A 12075-nucleotide genomic window follows, 5' to 3' on the forward strand; every position below is an offset into this window, starting at 1 on the left:
TAGTTCTACGGAAATTTGTGCAGCATAGTAAACCTATACACCAACTCATGTTTACAAACAAACCGGAGCGCCCGGAGCGCCCCTAGCGGACGCCACCGGCGCCGCGCATGCGCGATGAGGGTGTGGGCAAAAAGCTCGCCGTCGCCCATAAACAAACCATTGAAATGCGATGTTGTCGGCGCCGGTGTGAGCCCCCCGCTCTTTTCCGCGTTGGAACTGTTGATTCTACGTCCTCCTAACGATGTCTGACTACTTGAGCAGCGTCAGCGAAATTAACCAGGCTCGTTACACCGCAAAACTTCGCGTGAATAATCTGGCATGCGGCGATTCATTCCGAGTGGATGCCGCCGAACGTACGCTAAAGCCTGATTCACATGATGAGATTTCGCTCGCAATTTTCAGTAGCGACGTCGCTCGGACTGCAAAAGCGTGAACCGTAGCTGAGATGGTCGACGTCGATACTGAAAATCGCAAGCAGAATCTAACCAAGTGAATCAGGCATAACAAGTCGGTGATGGCCACTGGTAACAATGATCAACATCTCCTTTTATCTAGTGTTTACGTCGAGCCTGCTTACCAACCTTCAAACTTAAGTCTTTTAAGGCCTGCACTTAATTCTTATCGCAAGTAGCGGGCCCACGTTTGGTCTACGGGCCGGTGCCCTTTAAAAGAGCAGACGACAAGCAGAAACGTTTGAAAGAGCAGACGACAGTTCGAACGATCAGGCGACCGTTTGAACTTGAAGACGCACTAAACGTAGTCCGCAGGTGGTCCGTACAACTTGACGGTTTTCCGGCGTTCGTTTTGGAACCAAACAAATAAATTTGATGGCCAGTAGTATCCGTCAATTTAACCCAAAATGCTTCCCGCCCAAGCAATCGTGGTCCGACGGCGTCTGGTTTTCCCTTTTCACGGCACATATCCGCGTTCTCGGACGAACCGAGCGCATGAAAACTGACCTTCAAACCTTTCTCGACTCTCTTGGTACAGCCCCAGTCGCAGCATTTTGACGACAAGGCAGGTTTTTGTCTGGTTCCCTTCAAAAGAACGCAGGAATACACGTCTCAAATGGGCACTTCCGCTCACAGCCCCAGACCGGAAGTGCGTCCGACGCGCCACCACCGCGCCGTGACGTAACAGAGATGAGTTCGTGTATACACCGACCAATTCTTATTACTTTGTATTTTATTGAAGGAGGGGAGCAGGCATTGGTACATCAAAATTTGGAGTTTATCAGATAAATCTGAATTGACCATAATTTTACCCATGTGCGTTTTTCTGAGTTTTTCGGATTTATTCGAAAAAACTGAATTTTATTTATGAGACATGCGTTTCTTTTTAGCTAAAACTAAGAGGAAACATTAGAAAACACTGAGCAGCATTAACCTCAACTTGTATCCATGACACGCTATTAGATGTTCCTTTTGCTAATCCGCGCCACCAATGTTCGTCCCAATCACATGCCTGGACGGGCCATGTTCAGTGCTCGGGATATAGTTACAGTGCGGCGGTTTCCATTGCCACATCAATGGCCGCAAATGGAAGCCTGAATATTTTATTAGCGGACTGATTGTTATCTACCACAAGCCTACTGGAGGCACATGTTAGTCTCCAATCCACGAGCTGCATTCGGCAGTGACTTTTTCAACACCACGTGGCCGCTGGGTCTGTCGTGAGAAAGCCTAAAACTTCTCCTGAGGAAAAAAATATTAAAAATATTCTTCTCTTATTTTCAAAGCTTCACAGTGAATATAATGCTTTGCCCTTATGTGCTCATTCGCTAGCGTGTAATATACAGCTAGTATAAATCAATCAATACCATTTCATTGTCCAATGTAGCGTAGTCATGTACACGGCATAAATGAAACAGCCATTTTCTCACCAATGTTCTGTCCAGTGCGCCGGAGAGTGTGCTGGATACGGTGACTGTACTGGGTCCTTCGGTGTTCTCCGTGTTGTCTGCTAGAAGTAGACCACATTTCTGAGTCACCGAGAGAAACGTTGCTCTATTAATGAAGCAAAGGGGTAGCAAACATGTTTTAAAGCAGTGGTTTTCAAATGGGGGTCCGTGGACCCTTTGGGGTCCGCGAAGGCATTCTAGAAGTCCACAAAGCCCTGCCTCTTCAATTAAGCCCGGCAATAAACATTGTTTTTTTCTGATTGAGAAAAAATGTTCACAATTTCGCTTGAGTTTTCTCGTGTGTATATCAATGAGAGAAGTCTACTTCACACAGCACTTTGTAATATGCATTTATTAAATCATTATCATAATTAACCTATACATTTTGCTTCCCCTCTCCACAAAGGGGTTCCTCCAACATCTCTGCCGATCCACAAGAGGTCCGCAAAGCATCAGTGGTTGAGAACCACTATTTTAGAGCAATAGCTTTACGGGCGACACTTTGCAGAGATTTCTACCTCGTGGGTTGTCGTCGCCTGCGGGACGTCAAGCAGCTTTGACGTCGCGCCAAGAATGGCGCGACGAAGGGAGAATCTTTGTGTCGTCTGCTTGAAAGACTTGTTTTCAAACATTACTCACGTTATGCGAAATCCCACTTTGGCAGTATCCAGTTGCTACACATAATGTTGGATGGTTTTAGGAACTTCCATTCCGCTTACCCACTTACTTCACGAATCACCGAGCATTGGTGGCGGTCGTCAGTGGCATGGACCATGACGCCAATCACATTGCACCTCCACCCTCAGGTATGTGACGGCACCATTCCACCCGCATTGTGCAACCGTGCTACAGCTCTCGCTATCGTTTGTTTGCGCATTGTGGGCAAAACATTTTTACCTTCCACTATGGACGTGGCAATGATCCACGTTTAAGACTATGGTCGTTAAGATCTGTGTGAGGCTGTTTAAAATTTGTTTCACAGTTACTTTTACAAACACGTACAAAAGCAAAGATTATTTATCATCCTCTCTCTCTCTACGAAAAGTCCATTTAAAGGAACAATGAGAGAGATTTTGGCCTTGCCAGAATATTTACTGAAACACAACCTATGCAGGCACAACTATACCCAGAAAACATATTTGCAGTGTGATATCAGTTTTATTTATTTTTTTCCTTCGCAAAAATTGTCGGTAAGAATGAGTGTTTTGGTCTGCAACGACCTCTTCTGCGTGATCACGTGCGGTGACAACGAAATGCACAAAATATTTTTGAAGTTGCAGGCCGTCTAAAGGGCTGTCCCAACAAGAAACAACAAATGCCGTCACTGCCAAAAAGCGTACACTTTTTTTGAGGAATGCAGCATGCACCTGTCTCTTCAGTTTGGACATCAACCACGCAAACTGCACCGTTTTCCTTCTCCTCACTTTCATCTCTTTCCCTTCTTTGTTTTCGGGAGATTGGACACCGACAACAGCGGAGGCTATGACACCCAGCAGAGCGGGTGAGTGACTTTCCGAACACCCGTGATAAGCGTGCTCTAAGCCTTTGTCCAGGGACACAAGCGGAGGGAAGCTTTTTTCCTGGACCGGAAGCGGACCAGAAGAGAACCGAAACTGGAGGAAAGCTTCCACTTCCAGTAATGCAGTACCTGTAGAAATCACGTCCTGTTCGGACAGCCCTTGAAAGGGTACTCCGGACGTTTTTTGAGCTACCCAAACAAATTGCAATTGCAGGGGTGGAAGCGGGCTAGAGCCTTTTGTAGCAGGGCTGGGAGCAGCAAAAGTCCCACTTTGGAGCAGTTTTGGAGCAGTAAAAGGCTCGCTTTAGAGCAGCTCGGGAGCAGCAAAAGTAAGTTTTGTAGCCGTAAAAATAGGTTTTGGAGCAGGTCACGGAGGTCGAACAGGTGTCTAAATGTGATTTGTTGTTTCTAAATGTGAAAATGTAGCAAAAATATATGCATGCACATCCCAGAATAATTTTCAAGCAAGACACATACATACATTTCTATTTCTATTGCATTGAAATATGAAATATTGGCAATTTATGCAAAGGAAAGGCTTCGAAAACCATTCCGGTAGCAGGCGTAGTCATGACAGACTTTATATGGGAGGCCCCGACAATAAAAGCACAAGTTGAGCCACGCCAGTACAAAACCGTCTATTTAATAGACCAATTGTAAACATGTATCCAGAAAACTAAACCACTGCAAGGTGTCAGATAAACTACTTTCGCTTACTACAGGTTTTGTTTAATAAAATATACACATGTTCAATCACTGCTTAAAAAGCCCTATATCAAGTTTAGTAACAAAATACAAGACTACTGACATTTGACGAAAATTCAGATGCAAAACAAAATGTGTATTTTATATCTTTAGAATACCAGTCACTCGTACATATGCAACTTTAAGCATCGACTAGAAGAGCAATGCAACCTTATATACTCCATAAAATGTTGTGCATTGCGTGTCTCCATAAAAAAATTAAGGTACCGCAACATGTTTCAAAATAAAGCAGTCCTTGCTGACCTGTTTTCATTAAATACAAATGTTCTTAATCCCTGTTCATAAAATATGGTAATCCCTACACTCAAGTTAACATACAAAGCTATATCTATATCACTTTAGATGGAAAAATATATAGTCTTAAAAATATCACAGCCACTAACACATATGCAGCATAAACACTGACTAGAAGAGCCCACAGGCTTCCATGTTCAAAAAGAAAAAAAAAGGTTCTGACTAAGCTGAATCTGTGTACATTGGAAACAACTGAAGTTTACCGTTCACCTTTTTTTTCACAGTTTGAAGGGCAGAGTCCATTTCTTTTATGCGCTCGAGTACTTTGGGCAGTTTAAAGTTAAAGGGGCGGTGCAACGATTTTATGATTAAAAGAATTTGCATCTCGTCACTTTTACGTTGTTTATCGTGTCCCGGAGGATAGAGAAAACACTTCCTTCATTAAAAATGTCGCGATTCCGCTGCATAATCCCAAAGCAAAAGTCGAGCTTTTTCCCCCACCTGCAGCCCCAAGTGACAGCCGAAGGAACTACGGCGGAAAGATTACGTGACCTCGCTCGGCTCTAACCTGCAGCCTAACGCCCGCTAATGTCAGTAGAGAGAGGGAGAGGAAGCGTCCTCCGAGACAGCACACGGGAAGCTACACGGCACTCCGAATGACGTCACTGGGAGTGCGACCAGATGTGACCCTGAAGACTGGGAGTGAGTTGAGGGGTGCCCGAAATGCCAATATTTATCTTTTTTTTACGCAACAACTAGGACACGCAGGCGAAATCGGTTTTCTGTTCTTTACTTCAGAAGTGTCAGGGGGCAACTTTCAGAAATCTTTGACCGAAGTCTGAAAATCGTTGCACCGCCCCTTTAACATCACTTAGCAGGAGGTGTCCACTCCACACCTTGTCCATGTCCTTAACTGTCCCACCCTTGCTTATGAGTTCTTGTGCACTCAGTAGAAGTGCTTTAAGAGAAGATAGTTTGAACGAGACTGAAAATGAGATGTAGCTGATCAGGCGCTGATCCCTGCGGGGCAGGCTGCCTTCTTACGTGACAAAAAGCCCCACTATCTTCTCTCTACCCAACCCAACCCCCCCCCCCCCCCCCCACCAGATACACCTATACCCGAAACTTGTACGAGTAGAGTGGCTATAGCAAGTTAAGGAGCGTTCACGGCAGGAATCGGCAGCGCGGAAGTGTTGTACGGCATTTCTGATGTAACCCCCACTCCTCCACGCTAAAGGAAAGAAAAAAAAGTGTGTAGCACAACCAACTCCCTTAAGATCGCGGGTATTGTTTTCGCCAGTGGTCTGACGGTGGGAAACAACACACGAGCGTGCACATTCGCGCACACAATGATGGTTTTGGTTTCGTTTTGACAAGACAAATTGAGCTCGAGAACGCATGTGCCAGTGCTCGCGATTCTTCACGGCTAAGCGTCCAAATATGGTACGCTACCAAATGACAGGTAAAGCTAGTAAAGACCACTTACTTCTGGGGGGCTATGTTGCGCTTTTTGCACTCCCAGGAGACTAGGGAGAGGGAAGTGACGTCAACGACACAGCAAACGCAGATTGGGTGTTGATTTCGTTTTCTTCTGTCAACATCCAATCTGCGTTTGCTGTGTCGTTGACGTCACTTCCCTCTTCCTAGTCTCCTGGGTGTCCAAAAAGCCCAACATAGCACCCCTGCTCATGTTGATGGCCGAAGTAGCCCAATGGTGCCGAGGCACCAACTTCCACGATCACGGCAAATCGGGACCACGGGCAACTGCATGCGCGCTCCAACCGCGCCAACCAACTATGCCCGAAACCAAACCGATGTGTTCGTATATCAAGCTCTTTGTAGTCAAAATCGACATCTCATTCTCGATGAACTAAAATCGACTCCTCGCCCTGCGGTTACACGTGGTTCGGAGCCCCAGTCGAGTTGGTACGAGTCTCCCGCACTGACGCCTAAACAAAAGTACACACCACATGGTGGCCAGTGGCCGACCGTTTTCCGCTAAATTTAGAGAAAACACACACAAAAAAAAAAGCTGAAATTGGCGTTTTGGAGCAGGCTGGCGCAGGGAAGTGAATTGGCGCAGCGCTTCCACCCCTGCATTTGCTAAATTCTCATACTTTAGTCTTCACGGTATGCTATTTATTGTCCTGAAATTCAAAACTGGTATGGAGGAAACCGTAAATGAAGATAATGCCTAAACCAACATTCAAATTTCCAAGCGCTCTTCAATGGTGTGACGTTACAAATGGTAACGTCACTTAAGGTTACACAGGTTATCTTAAAGAGAGTATGTCGAGCGTTTTTTCCTCTCTCTCAGTAAATTAGTTTTCAAGCATTCTTTTCCCACCATCAAACGTCTTGTAATCAATTGGGAATCTGGTTATCTGCCTACTTTTTTTACCATTTTTGTTGTCATACTTCAGTATTGCCAGTAGGGGCTCTCGGTTTGAGAAATGATGAGAACGAAATTAGAAAGTTCAGTAACTTCGCAAGATGTATTCCTTTTCACACAATACTTGGGGTACTGGCACAGTAGTGTATATTAGTGTGTCGAGCCCATTTTAAAACAAATCAGCGACCATGAAAAAATTGCAGGAGTACCCCTTTAAAGGGATACTACAACGAAATTTCGGCTCTTATTTTTTGGTTTATATGTGTTCAAAGGAGCAGTATCACATCAAACACATAAATATCTTGTTAAAAGAGTCATGAAAAGGAATTTTAAAATTAGTTAAACAATTAGCAAAAAGCACTTGATGGACGTCGCTAACGCCTCGTTTGTAATACCCGTCTAGGAACCTTGAGAGGTGGTGACGGAAACTGTCTCGCCTCCGGCCACGACGAGAGAAGAGAGAAGGAGGGACTCCCCTCTTCCCGAGAATCCCTTTTGTGTGACCCAGAAGTCACTATTGTCCCTCTGCAAGATTATAGAAGATTAACCCGTCACTCGAAATCCGTACAAAAGCAGCCGCTTCGGTTGCTGGAACGACTAGGCCATCCTCTCGACATCAGCCTCACCATAGCTTTGCTCGTCCCGAGACAAACTACGTCGCGATTGCGTTGGATGTCACATGGTCTCCACTGGCTGTTCTCCGAGCGTTTGCCAGAGTGGGTTGTTTATAACAAAAATATAGCCACCAGGCTCAAAATACAAATGTGCGATTGTCATTTACGGATATTGTGAATCGCATTCAACCTATTTTTGAACACGACGGGTATATTTCAAATTTCGTTAAAGTATCCCTTTAAGGTAAATAGGCATAAACAAAAGTAATAACAAATATGAAACTTTAATTCTTAGATTGCTGAAACACAACAAATGCGTTTACTTAAAGACAGCACACAGTCATAAAGAGCGACTCCATGTGACTCCCACACGCTCTGACATCATGGTATGCCATGCTTTCAGCAAATATGCAGCTCTACAGCTCCATAAATTTAGGGTAATGTCTTGACCATGCGCTAAAATGTATGTTGCGCTTTGCACAAAAAATAAATAATCTTAATTGGGTGCTACTGTCCCTTTAACCTCGTGGGACCCGAGAAAAATCCGGCATAGGAATTAAAGATTAAATAACATTAACTGCTTCATTAGGGGTTCGTTTGAGCATTTGTGATTTTTTTTTGCACTATTAGTATGCAGGTTCAGTAAAAATTGATGTCCACCCACATGGACAGTGGGACTTTACACTTCAGTCAGGAAAATGAACACAAACTTTATTCAACATTTTGTGAGTTAACTTTTCCAGGTTAGGCTTTGGGAGGACAAATAACAAAACTGGAGCGATACCGGCAAAGAAATGACTCATTTCTTGGTATGGAAATCAAAGAAGCAGTGCCGGTCAGTTTCAATGCAAAGGTAGATGTCACAGGACGTGCAACGGTGCCGAGTCTTCTTTGAGCAGCCAGGGTTCCTGCACCGTGCAGCGTTCTTGATGCTTTCTTTCTTTGGCATGTGAAGTGCCTGTGACGTCCGGACTGGCAAGCTTGGCAGCGGCTTGACTCTCTTGCGTGGAACTTCAACCGTGTCTTCATCGCTGGAGTTTGAATCCTCTTCAAGTATGGTACTGAGAAGTGACTCAGCCACACTGATTTTGAATTCGATGTACTGCATGGCAGGTTGCTTCAGATACTTCTTGTTTGCACGGTACTCAATCCATGCATTCACGCAGGCCAGGTCAACGAGGTGAATCATCGTCCTGAGGGTCCATCTTGAGGTACGGCGACGTTGGCTGTAAAACGACATCATCCTGTCGCAGAGGTCAACGCCTCCCATTTTTTCGTTGTACTTTTGGACCACCATTGGACGAGGGACTGCGACCTTTCTGTGCTCCTGCTTACTGTATCGCTGGCATGTACCGACGGGTTCAACACCAAATGCTGTGGATGCAAGTGTGACTGCCTTTTTGTCATACCACTTGGTTATGGAGAGACTGCCATCGTGTTTCAGAACAGCATCTGATTTCCCACGAGATTCTTTTGCTAATTCCTTGTCTGAAGCCAGCTCTGCTGTTTTCGGGATCCGATTCTTCATTATCGTTCCAGTTGCGAATATCTTCTTCCTAAGCAGTGTTTCGAGAAGTGGTACAGACGTTAACCACCGATCAAAATAAAGTGTGGAATCCTGTGGGATGGTTTGGCACAGATGTACGACGGAGTTTCCTGACACCCCAAGTCCATAGTCTGGAAAAGTAGATTTTCCTTGGTACAGATGAAAATCGTAAACCAATCCATCCTGTCCCGCAAGGACGAAATTCTTGAGGCCTATGGGGTGCGGCTTGTTTGGAACATACTGCTTGAGTGATGTTCTTCCCGTAAAAGGGACCATCTGCTCATCGATCGAGAAACAGTTCGGCCGCAGCAGAGAGAGGCATCCATCCCGAATCATGGTCACAAATGGCTTCACTTTCCACAGCCTGTCCCCCTTCTTTACTGCATCAGGCACCTCGATCTCTGTTGTGCACGTGAGGTTAGAACGGATCCAGAAAAACCTGTCTCGGGCCATGGCGTTGATTATCAACTGCACTCCAAGTCCAGCCTTCCAGTAGTAACGAAGACGGGGGTACCCAGTTGTACTCATCAACATAGATATTCCAAAAAAATGTTGAACCTCTTGCCTTGTTACTTTTGCGATCGTCCCATTTCGCTCCAGGATCCTAATGTTAGTTTTTTCAGCCAGTGTCTCATACATGCTGGAAGCGAAGTACTGCCGAAAGTAGTCGCCAGGTGTGAACGTTCCCTTGCTTGGATCATGTCAGCACCCAGTCTCCAAAACTTGTGCGCCAGAGTTTGATGGGGGGCTGGCAGAGGGTTTCCAAACTTTCCTGGCAGGCGGCCGCGATTCATCTTCATCACTTGATTCGTCGGAAGACGAAGAATCTTCTCTAACTTCATTTTCTGCTGCCACAAAATCAATGTCATCGTCAGAGTCGTCAACGTCAGAACTTGTGGCACCGCACACACTGTCTAAAATGGCATCAGCCTGACTTGTTGTTAGTCCTGAAAAATATAACAGAGTCAAACAAACCAATTGTTTTCAATTCGCGAGTGTTTGACATTGATAGCGAGCAAAATATGGTCATCGCGAAAATCAAGTCACAAGTTTTGGGTCCCAGCGTCCACCCACGCGGACACACAGTTTGGAAAGCGACTACTGCAACCCATGCTAATACTGTTGTCAATATTAAGCATTATTAACCATCTCTGAACTTTCAAGAGCACTAGAAATATAAATTTACAAAGATTCTGTTTATGTAAATCATGTAAACTGATTACATACCTTGGCGTCGGCCGTAGAACGTGCGAGTGCTGCAGGTCGCCATTTGCAACTACGAGCAGCGAGTTGTTTTCAGTGCTGTTTGCTCCACACTCCACCAGATGGCAGCACAGAATATGTCCATCACGATGGACAGGAGTTCTTTCCTATGTGCGGCGCCGTTCTTTTTCAACAATTAAAAACCCAATGTCCACACTGGTGGACGCAGGGTCTCAGGAGGTTAAAGATTGCAGGAGTGAAAGAGGATCAGTGTCGGAGCTGATACTAATCGCTTGCTTCTTGCCCAGTTGACATGCTCCTTAGGGGGGTCACTACCCAAAAAAGTGAATTTTTAAACCACTTGTCTGATTTAAATTATATTTACAGGGCTTGTTTCTGTTGATGTTGAAAACATTTCTGCCAATTTTTTTGTTAACCTGGGTGAAGTACAGTACAAAAAAAATTGCATACGTTCAAAGACGAAAGTGGGTGTGTCTGCATCACGACCAACTCTATAATGGGTGACCAGCTCACCTTCTCCTGCCCCAGCGCGCCACTTTTTGTTTTGCTTGTTTAGTTCTTTTTAGTTCGCCTAGTTCCCGCCGCTCCCGCTGGCGCTGCTTAGAATCTCCACTTTCCCCGCTGCTTAGTACGCTCGGGAAGCCTGGGGAGGCTAGTACAAGCTGTCTTTTGGCACGTGCACGCGTGGACGCGTGGTTTTTCTGGCTGTAAAATAGCTCTACGTTAATGGTAAAGTGGAACTCAACGACGGGCTGTGATGGTCTTCTGCTGTGTGCCGCTGTGCAAGTCGAGCACGCGGACTTCGACGGGGGTCGCTTTCCACGAGTTCCCGGTGACGGAGATCCGGAACGACTGGTTGAAGAAAATCTCTTGCCAAGCAGAAGGCGAATCAGTTACCCACCAAACTATGTAGCATAAAGAGAAAATAGGTTCTCTTCATGTTCATAACACAAAATAGGTCGTGGTACATATAAGTTTACAGCGTCATCCTTTACACGCCGTGTTGCCAATGTTGGACGCTGTATATAACCTTCCTCATTTTGAGGGTTTAGTTAAATATGCAGTGATGCTGATACACCTACGTACCGGATCAGCCGTCATTCATCGGAAGGAATGATGTTCACGTGTTAATGTTGCGAGCTCGCGAATTTCAGACGACGCGGAACTTGCTGACAGGGTGTATGTTTTAATTATGAGCGTGTTAGACGTCGTTTGTTTATCTGATACTGTTTACTGTATTCGTTACTGTTTTCGATTTAGTGTGTCACTCATAAAGAAGTTAGTTGTCTGTGTCCTAGTGAAAATGAAATAATAATAGTAATAATAATACAGCTTGTCTCTGTCTTTCCTATTTTAACCATTGTTATGATCCTGCCTATTTTAATGGTCTATTTTAAACATTTTTACGCTTTTGCCTTTTCTGCAGTATTATTTAAGAGATTGAGTATACGTTTTTTTTCATGTATACAATAGTATGTTCATTACTGGCCTGGCAAAACAATTTATGAGTGGAGAAGAGCCATACTCCAAAACCGAAACTGATATCTTTTTATTGAAATTTGGAGTATTTCTGGGTGCACATTCTTTACAAAACGTATCAAACTGAAGCCGGTCGTGTTAAGTGAGCAAAAACACTGTATGTCTGGCCGCGCTATAGGACTGGAAGATATACTGATAAGCAAACACTCCCATTGCTCTACGTTGGCTTCACATAACTTACCTCTTCCCAAAGGGGGAAAAATAAATAACTTAATTAATAGACCGGCAATCGAAAGCGCTGTCGCTTTACTCTGTTTACAGAACATGTCAAGAAAGCTATGCGGGTGTCGACAGAAAAGGTTACAATAAACTCGTGGGTTTTATCAACACAACCGCCGCCCG

General features: G+C 44.8%; 2 protein-coding genes and 1 long non-coding RNA gene across 4 annotated transcripts in view; all 3 read right to left on the reverse strand.

Moving 5' to 3' along the window:
- LOC120839221 (estradiol 17-beta-dehydrogenase 8-like) overlaps window positions 1–12075 on the reverse strand; it is a 604311-nt gene that overhangs the window by 426188 nt on the left and 166048 nt on the right. The gene's annotated exons all lie outside the window — the stretch shown is intronic.
- The window catches only part of LOC8034297, a 38739-nt gene that overhangs the window by 6680 nt on the left and 19984 nt on the right, over window positions 1–12075 (reverse strand). Inside the window, exon 10 of one of the 2 annotated variants that reach the window (XM_029994820.4) lies at window positions 1883–1959. In XM_029994820.4, the coding sequence (XP_029850680.3) occupies window positions 1883–1959 (77 nt within the window). Of the gene's footprint in view, window positions 1–1882; window positions 1963–12075 lie in introns of both variants that reach the window. The other variant, XM_029994819.3, reaches the window with a different exon arrangement.
- LOC121837967 lies at window positions 8115–10334 on the reverse strand. Its single transcript, XR_006078372.1, has 2 exons — window positions 10198–10334; window positions 8115–9917 (listed from the first exon to the last, which is right to left on the reverse strand). It is a non-coding gene; the product is annotated as an uncharacterized LOC121837967 (long non-coding RNA).

The sequence above is a fragment of the Ixodes scapularis genome, unplaced genomic scaffold (assembly GCF_016920785.2).
Source record: "Ixodes scapularis isolate PalLabHiFi unplaced genomic scaffold, ASM1692078v2 PGA_scaffold5__190_contigs__length_132052651, whole genome shotgun sequence".
Lineage (NCBI taxonomy): Eukaryota > Metazoa > Arthropoda > Arachnida > Ixodida > Ixodidae > Ixodes > Ixodes scapularis.